This window comes from Lissotriton helveticus, chromosome 2_1, assembly GCF_964261635.1.
Source record: "Lissotriton helveticus chromosome 2_1, aLisHel1.1, whole genome shotgun sequence".
NCBI lineage: Eukaryota > Metazoa > Chordata > Amphibia > Caudata > Salamandridae > Lissotriton > Lissotriton helveticus.
The window spans coordinates 1,875,493,859-1,875,509,641 of record NC_136059.1 but is presented as its reverse complement, the minus strand read 5'-3'; the positions used below and the strand labels follow the sequence as shown (position 1 = coordinate 1,875,509,641).

The 15,783-nt window shown below is 45.8% G+C and overlaps 1 protein-coding gene across 5 annotated transcripts in view; it reads left to right on the top strand.

Annotated features, from left to right (window-relative positions):
- The window catches only part of LOC144818914 (malate synthase-like), a 388,110-nt gene that overhangs the window by 239,222 nt on the left and 133,105 nt on the right, over nucleotides 1-15,783 (top strand). For all 5 annotated transcript variants that reach the window (XR_013607176.1, XR_013607175.1, XM_078676787.1 and 2 more), the window contains exon 3: nucleotides 8,933-9,151. Coding sequence is in view for 3 of the 5 variants with exons in the window: in XM_078676787.1 (XP_078532913.1) it covers nucleotides 8,933-9,151 (219 nt within the window). In the remaining 2 variants the exon portion in view is untranslated. The remainder of the gene's footprint in view (nucleotides 1-8,932; nucleotides 9,152-15,783) is intronic.

Below are 15,783 nucleotides of genomic sequence, written 5' to 3'. Positions count from 1 at the left end.
CCCTAGGCTGAATGACTGCATTTGCAACTTGAGTGGTGGAAGAAGTTAGCACCTGGGCCTGAATAGGACTGTGCCCGCCACCCACAGTGCTGGCTCCACCCCCTGTGGTGCGTCTGATGTCTCTGCCCTGCACTTAGAAAGGAGAGAAGGAATCATGTCAACAAAGTGCTCGAGGGCTGTGCCTGCCTTCCACAATGCTGGCTCCACCTCCCGCTGGGCGGCTGACGACCCTGCCCCTCACTCTGAAAGGAAAGGAGAAGCCAGGAAATCAAGGTGCTCAAGCAACACCCAGAACTGGTTCAGACCGGGCTCAGGGCTCACTTGCACAAAGAGAACAAAGACTTTTAGGGGTATAAGTGCAGGATCCCTGACAACAGAAAATTAGATAATCCTGGAATCAAGAACAAACCTCTGCCAAGGAGAAAGCTGAATCTGAAGAAGGAAGACTGTCCTGCTGTTGCTCTGCTGGACTGACCTGTTGCTTTGCTGCCAAGGAGAGGGGAAGGACTTTGCTGTTGTGCTGTGTCCCCTGTCTTGAAGGAATCTCCAAGGGCCTGAGAAGAGCTGGCTCCCTGTTCTGAAGTCCCAGGAACAAAAGGACTTCACCCCCAGCTTCCCTGAACTCTGCTGAGAGAGTTCTGTTCTTCCTAGAGTGCTTGATCCAGTTGTGGGGCCTCTGGAAGTTGTACCTGTGCTGGAAAGCTTGAAACTAAGCTTGAGAGACTTTTGCACTTGAAAAGTTATCGCATCGCTCGCTCCGGAGCGCATCCCCGACAGTGCAAGGAAATTCCCGCCGCAACGAAGGCCGAGATCGTCGCTGCCAGAGCCGTTGCATCCTTCGTTTGCAGGACACACCAGACCGGTGCGGGAAAGTCTAACATCGCTGCGAGTGTCGTCGCAGAGCCTGTCGTCGCTGGGTGAGATCGGCGCACCGCTTGCTTGCGGACCGCATCACGTCGCTGCGAGTGTCGTCGCAGAAACCATCGCGTCGGAATCCATACAAGTGGCCTTCCTCCCATACAGACCGGATTCGTCGCACCACGCCCGCTGCTGCAGAGCGGCTGTCGCATCGCCTCCCCAGGGTCTCAAGAGCAACGCATCAATGAGTCGTGCACCCAACGCGTGCACACCAGTGGGCCGCGCTAAGCGCCGCATGCGCGACTCCTAATTTTACCATAAAAAAAAATAACACCTATGAAAAATTTCTATTCTCACTAGGGACCCCTTCCCCCGGGGCCTATATGCAATGTTGGGGACCGTGGAGGGAGCCCCAGTGCCATCACGGTCCCAGTCGTCTCCCTGCATCCTTCGGGAGCCCGCGTTGCTTTTCCACACGGGGAGCTGCTAACATGCTGCTCCCTGTGTGGAAAAGCAATCTGGCTTGCATTTTGAAAGAGAGAGCAGGTTTCCCTGCTCTCTCTTTCAAAATCCAAACCAAGTTTGCTATGACAGGGCGAGAGTTCTGCTCCCGCCCTGCCATAGCAAACAGCAGTGTCCCGGGGGTGGGCACCCCAGGACACTGCAGGAGCCGGCCCTGGGGGGTGGCGGTCCCCTGGGCCCTCAAGGGCTCTAGGAGGGGGTGCCATGCGGCCCACCTCCCAGAACATAAAAAGCCCCGGGGGTGGCGGTCCCCGGGGCTGGGTGGGCCTATGAGCCCCCCTCAACCATTTTTGAGAAAGCCCCAGGGGGTAGCGGTCCCTGGGGCTGGGGGGGCCTTTGAGTCCCCCACCCATCTATTTTGCTGGGGGGGTGGCGGTTGAGCCCCCCGACCCATTTATGTTGTAGCCCTGGGGGATGGCTGTCTGGGGGCTGGGGAGTCCCTCTGGGCCCCCCATAAAATGTAAAACTTTTGCCCCCGGGATTTGGCCCCACGGGGCCTAATTATTAAAGCCCGTGCTTCATTTTTTATTTATTTTTACGGCAGGAACTGCGCTCCCTGCGCGTATTTTGCTGTTTAAAAAACAAAAAAAATAAACATTTATGGCCCTGGGGGTCCTTGTGGGACCCCTAAAAAGGTCTAGAGGGTCAGGGTATTTCTACCCTGCCCCCTTTATAAGTATTACACACTAGTTCCACTGATTTCTTCAGCCTTGCTTCTACCGAGGCACAAAATGGCTGCCAACACTTCCTGGTTTGGAGTGTTGACAGACAGTTGACAGCCACAGCCAATTAACATGCAGCTCGTGATCGGGAGGGTGCGCTCAGGGTGCGCGGATCCAGCGCGGCCATAGATATATATGTGATTTTGATTTTCTCAGGAACTACTGAACAGATTTACACCATTTAAGCAAAAGGCACGACTGAACCACAGTCTACATTTCTGTCAAATTTGGTGTAATTCCGTTCAGCAGTTCGGGCTGTAGCTGCGACTAAAGGTCCCTATGTAAAATTGCATGGGAAAACATGTTTTGGGACCCCCCTATTTCTCACCCCCGCTTCTCGAATCACCCCGAGACTTTCAGGATAGGATATCACTTTTCCCTCCAACTGCCTTTGTCTATTCTAACATATGCCAAAGGCAGAAATGGAATTGGTCCAATCAATTTTGTCCACAGATTGAGAAAGCTAGGAAACATGTCAATACATCTGTTTCTGCTTTTCTCTGAGATTATAGGTGTCGTGCCGATGCCCTGTTGTCTCAGGAGTGCCGCGGAGCTTGTAGTATAGTACCCCACTTCACCCCTATCACCCCTCGTTGCCAGGAATAACACTGGCATACAAGTGATAATCAGGGGGAAAAGGGGGAAACACAACAAGGAAAGGTAGGGTGAAACACAGCCTCCAGCAATCTTCACTCTGGTCAGGTTCTTGGACAGCAGAACTGTGACTAGAATACAAAGTAACACGTTAATAAAGTTCCCCCCTATGCCTACTGTTATATGTAAAGGGAAAGACTATAAAACATATGTGTACCTAGAATATGCCGGGTGTCTAACTGTTCCCCTTTGTGTTGTATTAAAGATGCACTGAAAACGTGTTGTGTTAAACACTCTGCAAATAAGAAGAGGCAATCAATACAGTAACTTTCACTATCTTGTAGATATGAATTAGTACTATTAGAGAACACACCTCCTAACCAGAAACTAACACCAAAATGAATCGTCTCCAAATATAACGAGCTCCTGGTTAATTTCACAAGGAACGTTCGATTGGGACATAAATATCAGGACAGGACATAGCCCTGTTTGAAGGACAAAAACGGAACCTTTTCAAATAAGACAAAACAAGGTGCCACAAAGCGCTGAGCTCACTGAACCCAACAAACCGGAAAAGAGCTCTGACATAGGATACCAGGGCAATCCTACAGTCAACAGCTATACCGAAACCATGCACCAAAAGAACAAGCTTGAATAACGAAAACACATTAATATCACACAGACAAAGAAACAGGATGCCGAGAGACTCTCTACAGCCCGTACTCACGGTACCGCGGAAACGTCGAAACCAAGACGCCACCTCTAACTCCTCGGACAGAACCCAGTGACCCGGAACGGAACACTGACTCTGGCTAAACGCGAAGCGCTTCCTGGAGTGCTAGACGGGCCTAAGTATGTTTACTGTTCTTGATGCGCATGCGCGCATGCGCGCGCATCATCAGGGACTGTTCTCTTGCCAACCACGGTCTGTTCTCTTTTGCCAACCACGTCTCCGAACGCGGAGTGCGCGGCGGAGTGCAGCAAGCATGCATGACAATAGGATGGGGTCCATTTACCACAACAATCTGCGTTTTAATATGGATGCATCCTTTGGGAGCCCACGTTGCTTTTCCACACGGGGAGCTGCTAACATGCTGCTCCCTGTGTGGAAAAGCAATCTGGCTTGCATTTTGAAAGACAGAGCAGGTTTCCCTGCTCTCTCTTTCAGAATCCAAACCAAGTTTGCTATGACAGGGCGAGAGCCTCAGCTCCCGCCCTGCCATAGCAAACAGCAGTGTCCCGGGGGTGGGCACCCCAGGACACTGCAGGAGCCGGCCCTGGGGGGTGGTGGTCCCCTGGGCCCTCAAGGGCTCTAGGAGAGGGTGCCATGCGGCCCACCTCCCAGAACATAAAAAGCCCCGGGATGGCGGTCCCCGGGGCTGGGTGGGCCTATGAGCCCCCCTCAACCATTTTTGAGAAAGCCCCAGGGGGTAGCGGTCTCTGGGGCTGGGGGGGCCTTTGAGCCCCCCACCCATCTATTTTGCTGGGGGGGTGGCGGTTGAGCCCCCCCACCCATTTATGTTGTAGCCCTGGGGGGTGTCGGTCCCGGGGGCTGGACAGCCCCTCTGGGCCCCCCATAAAATGTAAAACTTTTGCCCGCGGGATTTGGCCCCCCGGGGGCTAATTATTAAAGCCCGCGCTTTGTTTTTTTTGTGTTTTTTTACGGCAGGATCCGCGCTTCCTGCGCGTATTTTGCCGTTTAAAAAAACTAAAAAAATAAACATTTATGGCCCTGGGGGTCCTTGTGGGACCCCTAAAAAAGTCTAGAGGGTCAGGGTATTTCTACCCTGCCCCCTTTATAAGTTTTACACACTAGTTCCACTGATTTCTTCAGCCTTGCTTCTACCGAGGCACAAAATGGCTGACAACACTTCCTTGTTTGGAGTGTTGACAGCCACAGCCAATTAACATGCAGCTCGTGATCGGGAGGGTGCGCTCAGGGTGCGCGGATCCAGCGCGGCCATAGATATATATGTGATTTTGATTTTGATTTTCTCAGGAACTACTTAACAGATTTACACCATTTAAGCAAAAGGCACGACTGAACCACGGTCTACCTTTCTGTCAAATTTAGTGTAATTCCGTTCAGCAGTTCGGGCTGTAGCTGCGACTATAGGTCCCTATGTAAAATTGCATAGGGAAAACATGTTTTGGGATCCCCCTATTTCGCGGCCCCCACTTCACGAATCACCCCGAGACTTTCAGGATAGAAGCGGACCGGTGCAGGCCACGGGTTTTGAAAATTTTGCGAAGATTCGTCAACCGACACCAAAGTTATTCCAAATAGAATGTTGCGGATTGCCTATGAATAATAGGTCCTAACTATAACTACCTACTGGCGACCGCCAGTAGGTAATATATATATATATAATTTGTTTTAATATGATATATGTAGTAAGTGGAGCGAAGCTTGAATACTTTTAAACCCTGCATTGTTTCATGCAATTCATGATTATATGAAAAGCGGAGTTTGTAATAAGTTTGCTTAAAGAGAGATGAATGATGGTGATTATACATACCAGTGATGGTAAAACTATGCCAGATTAAAAATATGTTTAGCAACCATTCTCCCAGTTTATAGTACAGCCTCAGTGGTACATAAATTGGATGCATGTCTTTGGGTGAACCGTAGGTTGATTTCAGTCCTTATTGGAGAAAAATGTCAATGTCATTGGGTGTGCATGTAGTATATGTGTGGTCCCTAGAGAAACAAAATAACGTATGTGTGTTGTTAGTTCTCACATTCAATGGAACAGCAATTGGTTGCTCATCTGAGGCACTCTGCAATGTTGGAAGTTCTTCCTTTGGAGACTTGAGCATTAACAATGAATTAAGCCACTTGCTTAGTCTTGTTTCAAAAAGTGTCACTGGTGAGACTGCCCTGGCATAATCTGCATCCTGTAAAAGAGAGATAGGCATTGCTCAGCATTGTCTCTGTTGCTCTTGTAGTGGTTGCAGCTTAACCTTCATATCAAGATAAGACACAGGGCTGTTCTAAATACTGGAGCTAGTAATGTTACTGTTTTGTTCCAGGGGTGATTCATTCAGAGTAGGGAGAGACTGAGAGGGTCTACTATGATTCTTTCTTTTTGCAATGGTCTGCTGTAGATAATCGGCCACATAGTGCTTACTCACATGGTTGATGGACACCTGTCTATTTCTCCTTGAACCAGACAAAGGAGGCAGGATTACTGTTATGTTGCCTTTTACCCCAAGAACTGGAACGGGTGGTCGGTATGATGGTTCAAAAGCTTGCTTGTTGTGGATTTTTTCTAGGTCCCCAAAGTTGGGAATCCACTTATCAGCAGCAGTTATAACCTTCTCTTCACAGGTAGTGGCATCACAATAGTTGACATTAGACAGCTTCAGAATTATAGAGAGTTTTGCTTTAAATAAAATGTCAATATTGCCTCATAACATATTTCTGCTTTCTGCAGCTCCATGTGCCTTATATCAGACTTTTTTTTTAAGAAAGTGGAGAGTCTGTTTTTTCTATTTTTTATGGGCAAATAAAAGCCCAAAATTAGCACTACATGATTCATGCCTCTAGACGAGGATGGATGATTAGTGCTATCAAATTTAAACTTATATTAGTAAGCTGTATTTGCAGCATATTGTGCAAGATTCAATTCAGTAAACAAATACCATTGTTATGATATTGATTGATAACCTGTATACCAAAGCTGTTAAAAATCCTAAGAAAGTCAGACAGGGAACATGTTCTTACGAAGAAAGAATAAAGGCGTAATATTGGCTTCTGTATCTGAGAGTTTTTTTGTTGGGATCACAGTGGAAATCTTAATGTTTTTGTCAAAAATGTAACCACTGAACTTCAATCTTTCTATTGACTGTCACTTAAACAACTCAGCAGACATTTTGCAAACACTGCAATTGAGTAACATTAAGCAGAATCCCATATTGGTCTTTAAATTAGTTATTGTTCACCCTGCTATGGGTATAATTTATGTGGGCCTTTAATACCTCCAATGAAGTCACACCTTCAGGCAATTTGCTGATAAGCAAGAAATGCATAGAAAAATCAGCATAATAATAAATGAACAGATTTGGAAATCTATAAATAAGCTAAATTTTTCAACTGTCTGAGACGCCGATCTTAGACGTCTAAAGTATGGTTATTTTATTGCACTCCCGCTTTTCTCCATAAAATCTGAGTAAACATTTTCATATACTGTTTATGGTGTTCAAAGAAGAATGTGGGGAGTTAGTACCATTTTGGCAGGAGCTTGTTCTCATTTAGACAGGTCTAAAATTAGATTTTTCAAAAAAAACATTTTATTTCAAAACATTTTATTGGTTGTTTTCAACAAAGCAGAAATCATAGTAACACCCAAAAGCACAAATGAAAGGTCATAAAAAGATAGTAACCAACATGAAAACAATCAAAGCAAACAATGTACAAAGGTGATTGAGTATACGGTGACGTTGTGACATACTAGATAATACAAACTGGGTAAAAAGTGAGACATGTGTTGGAAAATACGTAGGGCTATAGGAGCCACCTTAACTAGCATTCAAATTATATAAATGTACAAGAACATAAGCTATATATAGGAAATTAAAAACAAACATAATGTAAACAGGATGGAAAACTAATAGCATGTGTCCAATGGGACAAGGTATGCATTGTCAGTAATTACAACTTTTGAGATACAGTGATCTAGGGTGAGGGTATCTCATTTATGTGGAATATGGGTGATGCCACCCAGAACTGTAATTCATGGCGGTTTATGTGATTTGAAGTATAGGTCTAGGCTATCCCATATGTGTCTGAGGGGGGGGTTTCCATGGTGAATTCTGGAGAGCAATGTTGTCGACTCCCCTTAGATTGGAAATCCAGTTCAATCAGCACTTGTAAGGCGCTTTACGCGTGTCTTTCCAATTGTTTAGTATAATCTTAACAGCTGCTGTCAGGAGTAGATCTAGAAGCGCCATATCATTGTCATTTAGTGAGTTTTCCCTGAGGAAGCCATTTGTTAGCGTGGATAATTCCCTTTTGAGGGAGCAAGTGAAGAGATTTGAGATGAAGCCAAAAACCCTGTCCCAGAAAGGTTTCACACACTTGCAAAATAGTAATAGATGGGCTAGGTCTCCTATCTCTTCATTACAATTCCAGCAGTTAGGGTCTTCACATATCTTGTGTGAATGTAGCCAGGCTGGTGTCCTATAGGCCTTATTTAAAAGCCAAAACTTTGTCTGGGAAAAGGCTGGTGAAATTGTATTTCTTGAGACAGAGCACCAAGTTTTGGACTAGTCAGCCTCCGAGATTGGGGAAGAGGAGTGTGAATCCCAGATATAAGCTTCATATTGAGGGCAGATTGCTGTGTGCGAAGACATTTTTAATTTTTAAGCAGCCGGTTAGGAATTCACATTTCATTAGCCCCAAGAGTGGTTATTTTACAATCTTCTGGTCATATAATTAAGGCCACAAATTATCAAGCAAATCTAATTTTTACATCCATATCTGTGCCTAGATCAGTAATTACCATTTGAAAACAGAAGGTGCCCCATTTTTCCAGAATTGGTTTGATACGATGGCTAGGTCAAATTTAGAGACTTACTTGATATATTAGTAAAACGTGGAGTTTTTTAATTGATCCTGATATTAATGTTGTGTGAAATTGGGTTGATTACATATTTATTTTAAGAAAATTGCGATAAAAGTTAATGTTTTATTGTGACTTTTTACAGTTGTATATACATGGTTGAATATTTATCAGTGATGGTTGTTGTAATGTTTTTCATTTCTACAGGCCAGTACAAATGAGAGAATTTAAGAGACATTATGGAAATCGTTTTTAAATTAAAATTAATTTTTGATAAAGCATCATGTACAGTATATTCCCTCCATAAAAAAATATAAATTAAACAAGCAAGAAAAATAAATAATTTACATTCCACAAGCTTTCATAAACTACAATTCTTTTGTTTCAGCAGTAACTCGAATGCATGATGACTTCCATTTTAATATGCATGCCAATTCCACAGCCAGGAAAAAGACAAGACGAATCAAGTCGACAGCTCGAATGTTAATTAGAAATACAAATGTGGTGTGCACGCCTCCCGCTGTCATCGTCAGAAGTGTATAGAACCGTGAACGGCAGACTTTAGCAGTCAATCAGGCTTTACCTCTTTTCTTGATGTGCCTTGTTGGTGTGCATAAAATCAGACATGTCAAACCATGTTAAAATAACTAACGAACAACAATTCTCTTCTAGATTTTGTGGCAACGGACAGCTCGAAAAGTTCAACTTGACTTGGCTAATAGCCTCCCTAATTTTGCGTCGGAGAAATCTCTGGCTCGAAGCGACGAAAGCTGGAAAGTTCTGACGGTTCCAAGGCGGCTGCAGAACAGGCAGGTGGACATCGGTGACATGGCCCCCGCCAACACCGAGCGCTTTATCAAGGCCCTAAGGTCTTCGGCTCAGGGCATACAGGTAATAACTACACAGGGTACTGGGAACCGCAGGCTCGAGTCACAGAGCTTTTTCATGAGCGCGTTTTACTCCATCCACCAGTTAAATTATACTTGCAGTGCTTAATTTGTTAAAAAAAAAAAAAGTGCCTGGGCCCTCACCAGGAGGTCACTGCAGCCTGCACCACCCATTGCCCTTGCCAGCGCTGCTCATGACAGCACCAACACAACTATTCACTATCACACTCCTAAAAGTGTGGCTATTCAAACTATTCTAGGCCTCAAAGCTGTAGGAATAGCATAGGTACTGGTAATAGTCATCTTAATGTATCTTGAACTAATAAGCATCTGTTGCTGTGCTCATCTCTAAATTAGACAGTCAGTACCACCATGGTACAGACTGTCAGAAGTACAGGTTTTGACAATTAAGTGCTGGTGCTGAACACTTTTAACCACCGGCTCAAATTAAGCACTGTAACTTGTGTAAATCGCACCTATCAAAAATGTGTAATATCACACCATATCTGTATTATATAAGAGTAAATCAAATTGGCTGAATTCACATTTTGCGTAAATGGCTTTGTGAATTATTTTGCTTGTGTAGTTTGCTTTAAAAAAGAGCTTACTGTTCTTATTTTTCATCAGTGAGTTGATAAACACTTGACAGTGCATTCCAATTCTTGAAGATTGCTGTGTTCACCAGTGTTTTTGCTTCGATGCTGAACAATGTCATACATTCACCCCAGTACAGAGATCTGGGATTAAATCCATTGTTTTTTTGCACCCCTGCCATTCCAGTTTAGACACAGCCATATGCAGATTAGTCTTGACCCTGTTCCCCATAGGAACCGTCCAGCCCGAACTGCCTCGTCCTACCTGGATTTGAAATAAGCATTCTAGGACCAGTTTCGGGGTGTCACCCCTCATCAGCAAGACTAGCTTGACTCCAGTGGCATGGAGAGCACCGGACCCACGTCTGGGCATACCCGTCTCACTCAGGGTGACAAATGCAAAAAGAACAATTGGTGGACAGAATGCTGAACAATGTCATATATTCACCACAGTACAGAGATCTGGGCCTAAATCCATAGTTTTTTTGTTCCCCATGCCATTCCAGTTTAGACTTAACTGTGTGTAAATTCGTCTTGACCCTGTTTCCCATGGGAACAGTCCAGCCCAAACTGCCAAGCCTGGTCCACCCTGGACTGGAAACAAGCATCCTAGGACTGGTTTCACCTTGTTTCCGGACCTGGGAGGACCTGGCTTGGCAGTTCGGGCTGGACTATTCCCATGAGGCACAGGGTCAAGACTGATTTGCATATGGCTGGGTCTAAACTGGGGTGGCATGTTGAACAAAAGAACAATGGATTTAATCCAGATCTCTTGACTGGGGGGGGATGTTTGATTTGCTCTGCATTCCGTCCATCATCTGTGTGTCTTTTGCTTTCTTGCCCTAAGTGTGCCAGGTATGCCCTGATGTGGGTCCCAGGCTCACTATGCCCCTGGATTCAAGCTAGCCTGGCTGATGAGGGGTGATGCCCTGAAACCGGTCCCATGATGCTTGTTTCCGGTCTAGAGAGGACCTGGCTTTGCAGTTCGGGCTGGACTGTTCCCATGAGGCACAGGATCAAGACTGATGTGCGGATGGGTGGTTCTAAACTGGGGTGGCATGGTGAGCAAAAGAACCATGGATTTTACCCAGATCTCTTGACTGGGAATGAATGTTTAATTTGCTCTGCATGTCCATCATCTGTGTGTCTTTTGCTTTCTCGCCTTAAGTTCACCGGGTATGCCCAGACATGGGTCCCGGGCTCACTGTGCCACTGGATACAAGCTAGCCTAGCTGTTGAGGTGTGATGCCCCAAAACTGACCCCAGGATGCTTGTTTCCAGTCAAGGGAGGACCTGGCTTGGCAGTTTGGGCTGGACTGTTCCCATGAGGCACAGGGCCAGGACTGGTTTGCACATGGCTGGGTCTAAACTGGGGTGGCATGGTAAACAAAAGAACGATGGATTTAACTCAGATCTCTTGACTGGGATGAATGTTTGATTTGCTCTGCATTCCGTCCATCATCTGTGTGTCGTTTACATATGTAAATAGGCTAGGGTGAAATTGATGTTACATCTTCTTTGGACATGTGCTTCTCTGGGTTGACTACAGTGAGAAACACAATGATGACCCACACCATTAAGCACCTCAACGCCTTGTCAGGGGTAGTATAGATATATCAGTGTGTATTCAGCAGCCTAACCCCCAAAATAGAAAAAAAAAAATTTTACCAGTCTTTTCAAAACTTGTTTTCTCTGCAGTGATTGTTGTATTTAATTTAAAGGAGAAATGATTCATGTTATGTGGTGCCTTCTTATTGGCAGCATGTCCAATGGACTTATATTAGGCTACGTTAAACATAGAAAGTCTTTGTATTCCACTATCACTCACACTCACATCTTATTGCCCTCTCTCACATCTCATTACCTCTCACATGCACTCTGTCAGATTTTTCTCAGATTCACAGGACTATCATTAAAAAGATTTAAAAAGTAAAAATTATATATTCAGCTGTTTTAATAAGCACATTCCAGTACACAGTTGGGGGTCATTCACCTACTCCTTACTGAATAATATGACATCTTGTTTGGTCGCCACTCTCCCTGAGCACTACTCCTGTCTCTCTCGCGGACCAGCCCGGCTGCCCCTCTTATTTCTCTTTTCTTTATGTTTATTACTTTGGCCCTTGCCCAGCCTTGCCCAGCCTTGTGCCACCCCCTGCGCTGGTTCCTTGCGCCACATTCCCACCCCTCCCACCTCCCCAGGACTACTTAATGAAGGCCTCTGTGCGGCGGCGCTGCTGGCACGGAGAGGGGCGTGCCACAGGCAAGCCTGTCTGCACCAAGACTGCGCCCAGCGCCAGGACCCCTTATCGCACGGCTCACCTTTGCTACTCCACCTGCGAAATTCAGAGCCTCCAAACCAAGCTACAAGACAACAACTTCTGTACCACCTTGCCGCACTCCACAAAAGGACCCTTCACCAGCCACCACTGCCACTTCTCTTGCAATGTCAGAATCTCTGCAACCACAAACCTCCATCGCACACCCCTCCAAAAACCCCAGCTACACTGCTCCCTACTCAACGTCAGATCCCTATGTAAGCATGCCATGCAGGGAGAGCTGGGACACCGAAATCACCCTTGCTCCCAACGTGATGTTTATCACCAAAACCTGGCTCACCTATGCGCCCACACCCAACATCACCACCGCCACACCCCCCACCTGGATACAAGATGATTCACCGAGACTGGCCCAACAGACCCGACGGAGGCATCACCATCAGCCACAAAGACTCCCTCGACTGCATAGCCATGGACGACAACATCACATCGATCATGGAACACCCAAATGGATCAAACCCAATGATAAAACCACCATCAGAGGAACAGACCTTCAGGCCCCACGCCAGCTTCTGCAGCGCTATCCCGGACTTCATCGCCCCACAAATAATAGACTCTAACCACTACATGTCCTTGGGTGACCTCAACTTCTACCTCGAAGACCCCTGTCGACTCCCACACCACATTTCTTCTCGAAAACTTGAGCATCACCGGCCTCGCTCAACTGGTCACCACCCCCACGCACAGCGCAGGACACACCTTGGACACAATTTTCTCCACCAACCACCACGCCAAGTTCTCAGACACCAGGAAGTGACCTTGACAGACCACGGCATTGTTCACTTCTCAATTGACAGCCCAAAAGAAGCCACCATTGAGACACCCCGTTCCTCCCCGACGCAACTGGAGCAGAGTCACCAAACCAATCTGGATCACCGCCCTGAATGAAACCAGACCTCCCCCTCGACTCTCTTGAACTCAACATCCTGAACATCTCTAACTGGTTCACCTCTACCTCTAATAATATTGCCCGCGGAAAAACTTTCCCAGTAGGTTAACTACCAACCTAACCAGATGGTTCACTCACAAACTGATGACCCTCAAATGCCACTGCAAGAAGCTTGAAAGACTCTGGTGCTCTAATAAGACCCCCGCTAATCGTGACACCTTCAAGACCGCCCTCAACAGTCACCATCACCGGCTCAAGGAATCCAAGAAAGTAGCCCTCACCAGTTGCCTAGAAGTAGCACCAACCATACCAAAGAGTCACCAGACTCCACCACATTCTCATCCAAGGCAAGGCTCTCGACTGGATTGTCTCCTTCCTCTCCAGACAAACTCAAAGTATCCACCTTCCCACCTTCGCCTCCGCACCCAAAAACATAATCTGTGGTGTCTCCCAGGATCCTCCCTCAGCCACACTCTCTTCAAACCTACATGACTCCTCTGGCTAATATCACCTGTACCCATGGAGTAGACATCAGCTCCTACGCCAACGACACCCAGCTCATTCTATCCTTCTTAGGAGACCCAGACACCAGAAGACTCAACTTCCAAACCACCATGACCAGCATCGCCACCTGGATGAAAACCAACAGCCTTAAAGTCACATTGAGAAGACGGAGGTCATCATCTTTGGAACCAAGCCTTCCCCTGGGACAACACCTGTTTGCCCTCCGCACTCGGCCCAGCACCCACCCACTGACCATGCCCGCAACCTCAGAATCATCCTGGACGGCCAACTCACCATGAATGAACAGATCAACTCTGTCTCCGCCGCTTGCCTTCACACCCTCCGCATGCTCAGTAATATCTTCCGCTGGAGCCCCATCTCAACCAGAAAGACAGTAGCCCAGGCCCTAATTTCAAGTACGGAAACACATCCTATGCCAGAACCACCAGACAACTCCTCAACCGGCTCCAAACCATCCAGAATTCTGCAGCAAGACTCATCCTCGACCTTCCCGAAAGATCCAGCTTCACCCCTCACCTCAGGGACTCCACTGGCTCCTCTTTCAGAAAAGATGCCTCTTCAAGCTCTTCACTCACGCCTACACAGCCCTCCACAAAACCAGACCCACCTACATCAACAACTGCCCGTCTTTCCACCATCTGACTAAAGAGCGCCACTCCTGCTCCCTCGCCTTAGCCCAGGTCACACTCATCCATTGGAGCCAAAGCAGAGGGGCTCCTCCTTCCTCAACGCCACATCCTGGAAAGACCACACCCCTACATCTACGCATGTCGCCCTCCCTGAGGGAATTCAGGAAACAGTTAAAGACCTGGCTCTTCAACCTCCACCTCTCTCCGACCGAGGATCGTTCAAACCCCACAGCACCTGGAGACCCTCCAGGGTGACACGCCGTGCTATACAAGACTCGATGATTGATTGGTGGTGTAGTCAACCCTGCAAACGTCACAGCACCTTGTGAAATGTAATTTTTTTTTTCATTTACATCAGATTAATTTGTAGCCCTGTATTCAAAGACACCTCAAACATGTTGCTTTAAGCCTGCTCCCTGTGACAAATCTCTCATTTTGTCAGTCCTAACATTTTAACAGACATCACATTGCATTCTCGGACTTGCCATTTTGATGTTATCCTTGTAACTATCAGCTCAAACCCCAGCAGCATAGTGCAGTTGGGTAAAAAGTCAAGATTAGATGAAGGTATCAAATATAACAATGCAACAGTTTACAGCTATGAATTTTCGTTGCCTGTAGCTACACTTTGTCCTTGATGTTTAAATCCTGGGGTGTTTGGCAGGTGACCTGTACTCAATACTGGTCTGTTACAAAAGGGAGCTGATGTTTCACAGGGTTTACCCATCTTGTGTCTGTGAGTGAATGTTATAGTTCATATTGGCCAAAATTCTTATGACCCAACCATTTTACCTATCATTGAGAGACTTAAACACTACCAAAACTTCAAATAAGATTTTACTACTCCCAGATTCTCTAAAGTGTATACACTAATTAGTTTGGACCTCAAATATGTTTCTAAACCCTGCACCTTCAATTCAACACACAAAACTGAATGAAACAAAAGCAAGAAGAAGCAATATTTTAGTGACATCCCAAAACAACCAGCCTCAAGCAGAATAATCGTAATCTATTCTTTCTTGCTGCAACACTGTATAACAAAGTTATTTTTTTTTTTGGCTCCTTCAGAAAGAAATAACAATGACTCATTCTCTTTCACTTTCCTTTCTCTGAATGGCATTTGTTTTGTAGTTGTGCAATAGCAGTTTTTACGTGTTTACTCAAATGAGGGCTGTTTTCCTTTCATTAGGGTTTTTACCAGTTATCATAGGTTTAATTCTAAAACAGGATAGCCTACACATTTGCCAACACATTTTACACATCAGAAAAATTACACACAAAAGGCCAATCCTTTCCATGGAGATGATTTTCTCCTGATTGTTTCGATATTTTTCTTCATGTGCTCGTAAGTAGTATGTATCTAAAAAATTACTGCTGGTGAAGACTCAGGTATCCCCTTTTTAATGACTAATAATTCGCTATGCACTTGAATGCGATATCTCTTGGGTCCCAAATACTCAAAAAATTAGTTTTGAGCAGTACCCCTCATAGAAGTTAAGATATAATGTTGTTTTAAAAAAAAATGATTGGCATTTTATTAACATGCGTTACGTTACCGAGTAAGTAATTCACATTTGTTATCACGTCTTATCCACACCTAACGTGTAATTTGGGAGGACATTATCCAACAATATTAGTGCCTTCAGTCCACTACCAACAGG